The 4983-nt window shown below is 45.2% G+C and overlaps 1 protein-coding gene across 1 annotated transcript; it reads right to left on the reverse strand.

Moving 5' to 3' along the window:
- Nucleotides 1-1012: 1012 nt before the first annotated feature.
- Nucleotides 1013-4526, reverse strand: adoa (2-aminoethanethiol (cysteamine) dioxygenase a). Its single transcript, XM_044179208.1, has 2 exons — nt 3938-4526; nt 1013-2365 (listed from the first exon to the last, which is right to left on the reverse strand). The coding sequence occupies exons 1-2, from the start codon at nt 4256-4258 to the stop codon at nt 1919-1921; spliced, it is 768 nt and encodes a 255-aa protein (XP_044035143.1). The 5' UTR covers nt 4259-4526; the 3' UTR covers nt 1013-1918.
- Between the last annotated feature and the right edge of the window lie 457 nt (nt 4527-4983).

Genomic DNA, 4983 nt, shown 5'->3' on the forward strand with positions numbered 1-4983 from the left:
ATGTCCCCATGCAAGTTGTGCTAGTAGAATGACGGTAGAAAACTAAAAGGATCGAGTAGATGGTGTCTGAGTGGATCCTGTGGGGTCTCCGGGGTTCTGTACCAAGTAGGTGTATTGATTGGATCAACTTCATATAGGTAAAAATAATGACGTTTTCTGAAGCTGGGAGGATTATATTTGTAACGCATTTTCTGAAAAGGTAAGTCACAAGCCAAAATGTGCACCAGTGGTGGCGCCCTATAGATTGTTGTACTGACCACAATAAAATAAAATTCAAGAACACTACAGGACTAGCAGTGTGAGGCAGCATACAAATGCCACCTTCCATGATTATTCCCATCTATTTTATTGTTCCACATACATTCAACATCAGAGTAACAGAATCATTGTCAAACTGGCACATAGACCTATGTGGAGTCTAATACAGGCCAAAGGAGCGTCAACATATAAGCTAAAGTATGGTAACATACAGACTGGAATGATATAGTGTTTTTCAAGCTACATTTAAAAGGTAGTGAAGAAAGTGTAAGTGTGTTGACGTTATACCATTAAAATGTTAAAGCTTCCATTTAAAAATGTAATACTATTTTATAGACTACACTTTCTAGACTGTATTTAAAGACTCCGGTCATTCTGGATTAAGTTACAGTTGGTGAAATGACATCATAGATTATGTAGAAATAGCTGAACATCAGCTTTTTTCCCATAAAAGTGGGGTCAGCGATTCTAATCCAGTACACGTCTTTTTGTTAATTTAACGAATATCTCCTCACGGTCCGCTAGCTGTCTGTTTAGTCTGAGCACTGAAAACCCTCCGGTGTTTGTACTCAGCCCTGGCTCTGTGAACGGGAAACACACAAAGAGGCTCGGACCGAGCCGCACAACACTGCTCCAGCCATGATTTGTGTGTCAGGAAATGTTAAATCACTTGCCCACGGACATTCAGCTGACTTTCTAGTTAGCCAAGCTGTGCTGTTGTTGTGATGTTAGCTATAGTAGCAGGAGAGTTGTGAGTATCGCTGTCTGGAGCTGCTGTGCTGGCTCTGGGCAACTGTCTTGTCTTCTCTGGCTGTTAGCTTCACAGCAGCAACTGTAGGGACAGTTTGCTAACCCACAACCGAGCTAAGCTAACTCACAACCGAGCTAACGTTAGTTACATTACTTGCTGTGTCGCTGTTCGCTCTGTATCATGGTATTTGTCATGGTGCTGGATTTCTCCAGAATCGCAAACCCCACCTTTAACTGACCAGACCTGTGTGGGAACCATGTTATCTGGAATAAGTTATACACATAAAATAAAAATTAAGTATATATAACGTAGTGTGTGTGTGTTGGAAAAAGAAACAAGTGTGTACACTAAAAATGGTACTCTTAATAAGTATACATTCAATATTCACAAATAAGGCAGGTAAAACTTGAGTTACAGGCTTTGGCATTAAGACGCGTCACAATGTGGAAGTCCTCGGCAGCAGAGTGAAAAAATAACGTGTTAAAGGCTTTCCAAGCCTCAAACAACACACATCAGGGACCCCACCATTCACAGAACACTTGGCTGATGACGTTCATGTGTGTACAAGGCAACATAATGGTCCAAAGTAAAATACCATATTAGGAATGTGAATTCCTTGGGTCAACTCTTAACTCAGTACTGACAAGGTTATTGACAGTTTGTGGAAGGCAGTTCGGTGGTTCACCCACCCATTCTGTGTATGGTGTCAGAGTTCAAGCGCCTGTTTCTACAAGCTTCTGCCCTGCTGTAGCATCCTTGAACAAGGCACTCATTCCCTTTGAGTTATAATGATCCCCATGTTTGACCTCCCTGTAAAAGGGGGCAAAGTTTCCCCTTGTGGGTTGATGGATATCTCTACATTATCACTGTCCTATACTGCAGTATAGTTCCTCAGATCAGAGGTTTCCTTCAGATAGAGACTGCAGGGCCTGGGTAGGGTTCCCCACCACACCAGAAGTCCTCTGGCTGAGGGATTTCTAGCAGCCATGTCTCCTCTGCCTTCTCCTTCTCCTCTCCCTGCTGCTCCTCGTTGCTCTTTCCATCTGTTTCCCCCTCTGCCACAGTTTGCAGGACTTTGTAATAGTGACAGTCCCGCCCGTCATCTGGATTGTATGGAGGTGCCAGGATATCCAGGAATGCAGCCGGCCCCTCCACTGCATCGATCTGGTGGAGGTTATCCCGTACAGGAGTGAGGAGGCACGGTCCGCTGTTCTCTGAGTACTCAGCGACTGAGCGGAGCACAGAGCGCCGCAGGGAGGCCGTCTGGAACGGAGCCAACGGAGGCTCAAAATGGGGCAGGGCGGTGCTGACCTCCAGCTTGTCAAAACAGCGGACACTCACCTTCCCATAGAGAACCTGAACAAGAGACAGGAAACGGTTACTGCTAACACATACATAGGATTTTCTTTCATTTTATTTCTGACTGTGAAGCACTCAGTGACTGGTGTCTGTGGAAGGTGCTATATAAATACACTTTGCTTGCTTACCATGGCATGACTTGTGGAATGACGTGTGGTTATTAGAAAACACTGTTATGTAAAGTAAGGGCTTGCTGTCACCATTAGTAAAAAAATCTTCTCTTCTCACTACACCTCCATCACCTTAGATTGTCTTAGCTATTGTCTTTAGCATGCCTAACAGGACTTCTCACCAAAAGTTTGATTTTCAAAACAGAACTCTGGATAATTAATCACAAAATTACATTTATTCGGATTTTCTGATGTCATTTTTTCATTTTCTTAAGATTATGTGGCAACAGTTTTTAGTACAACAACATTTCCTCTTAGTCCACTATCTTTGAGGTGGACAGAAACACAATGACAACCATACAGAATCATATGTTCCTATTAATCTAGTTATTACTTTATAATAAAAGTACATGTGATATTCTTCAGTACATGAACACAGAGGTTCCCACAAACACACGTGCGAAAAAGCGAAGGATTCTAAAGCGTAGTGGGCTGTACAGAATAAAGATACAGTCAGACTGGGATACATGTCCTAGTCCTGAATTCAAGTCCACTGTCACTGGGTGTTCTAAACCGAGGACTGCTTTTAGTCCTAGACTAAGCTGGTCTGTGAAAAAGATCTTGACAGTCGTCATTTTTGGGACTGTTGTCAGTAAAATGTATCATGTATCTGAGACAAGCTTACAGTTATTGGAATGAATATAGAAGAAGAACGGTGTCAGAGACCGTGTGGATGTAGGGATGGCTGGGACGGCCCGACTCGACTCTCTCTTTGCCGATACTCATTCCTGTGCCTAGACTGAAGATACAGGCTGATGTGAGTCCCAATCCAATACCAGAGCTCTTTTCTTCTTTTTTAATTCAAATCTCTGTAGCTCGCTGCGCGGAACTGATGGTTCCATGGGTAAGGTAACATGCAGCTGTGATTACACATCACTGAACTTAAAGTGGACAGGTTCACACACCAGCATTCATGTCAATTACACTATTCTGGGACGTTTCGAAGATCACGTTGATAAAGTTTCAGAACAGCAGTGACTGAACGTGCACTGCTTACTTCTGGCTGTTATGTGGTCAGTTTAATAAGATGAGTATCAGCAGGGAAGCATCAAGTTTATCATATCCATCACGGCCACAACAACCTGTTCGGAGGCCCCCATGCCAAAATCTGCTGTTGGCCCCTACTGACCCCCCTGTTACCCAAGTTCCCATTAAGTCCTGTACATGTGCTCCTATAATGAAATAATACTTTATTTGCATTAGTTTGTGGTAATTTGACAACCCACAACTTATTGAGGATTGTGCATAATGTGAGCACAATAACTGAGACACGTGTGAATGGAGTGTTTGATGACCTTTAAATGGAGGATTATGGAGGCACGCCTCAGTGTGTGCTGACACGTGAACGAGCCAGAACACTACAAAGGCCACAACACAATAGACAAGAGGTGTAAAAGACCTTCAGCATCCCGTTCATGCCCGGGTGGTCGTGCAGCGGTATGGAGGCGCCGGTCCTCAGCAGGAACACCCCCATACTGAAGACCTCCGTCTCGCAGATGTGCATGTAGGTGACCGGGGGGCCCTGGAGCCCCGCTTCCCCGGAGCTCTGTTTGCTTTTCCGGGGAGCAATTTTCAGGTCGGCAGCCCTGACCGCGGTCACCAAGGTGATCAGTTCACTCTGACTATTATCCCCGTTGGCCGAAGACGTAAAGCCTTTAAAGGTCACGCAGGCTTGCTTGGCTATTTTCTGGATGAGAGGAGTTTTGTTATCCCGCGGCATTCTGGCTGCAGAAAGAGCAGTAACGGTTACCGTTCTCCGTGTGTCTCTGGCACTCTTCCGACGCAAATAACCGTTTTAAAATGCCTTGCAAATCCTCCAATATCACCACATTTCCTCCGGACCTGGTTGGCCCACGTTCAACATTGACAAAAATGCGACTTTCATAAAAAAAACCCCGCAATTCATAGTTGTAAAGTCGAATTTCACCCCCAGATAAGAGTCTCCCTCTACTCATTCCCCAGCGACTCGCCTCCTCGCCCGCGCTCACTGAGCCTGCGCGAGAAACGAAAAGCAGCCTGGGATATGGATTTTTTTCAGAATGTGTAAAAGTAATCAAATTCACGTAAACATGAACACTGAAGCCCTGCATGATCAGATATATTTAACAGAAATACATGCGCGATTGTGTAAGATTAGGGCATATACAAACACCCATAATAATACAAAAATAAGGTAGCCTGCATTTCAGTGAGACTACGTTTCCCAGAAGTCCTGGGGTTGGAACAGAGTTGAAGAGAGGGGAAGGCCTGACTGGCCACTGAACTCTCCGCAGCCCTCCCCGTCCAACATCACATCCTCTGTTAATGCTCCTGAGCGCAGCCTCTGGCATCCGCCTCCCCGTCCAGTCCCCCCTGTCCAGTCCCCTGTCCAGTCCCCTGTCTAGTCCCCTGTCCAGTCCTCCCCGTCTATTCCCCGTCCAGTCCCCCCTGTCTAGTCCCCCCGTC

Source organism: Siniperca chuatsi, linkage group LG20 (genome assembly GCF_020085105.1).
Source record: "Siniperca chuatsi isolate FFG_IHB_CAS linkage group LG20, ASM2008510v1, whole genome shotgun sequence".
NCBI classification, from domain to species: Eukaryota; Metazoa; Chordata; class Actinopteri; order Centrarchiformes; family Sinipercidae; genus Siniperca; species Siniperca chuatsi.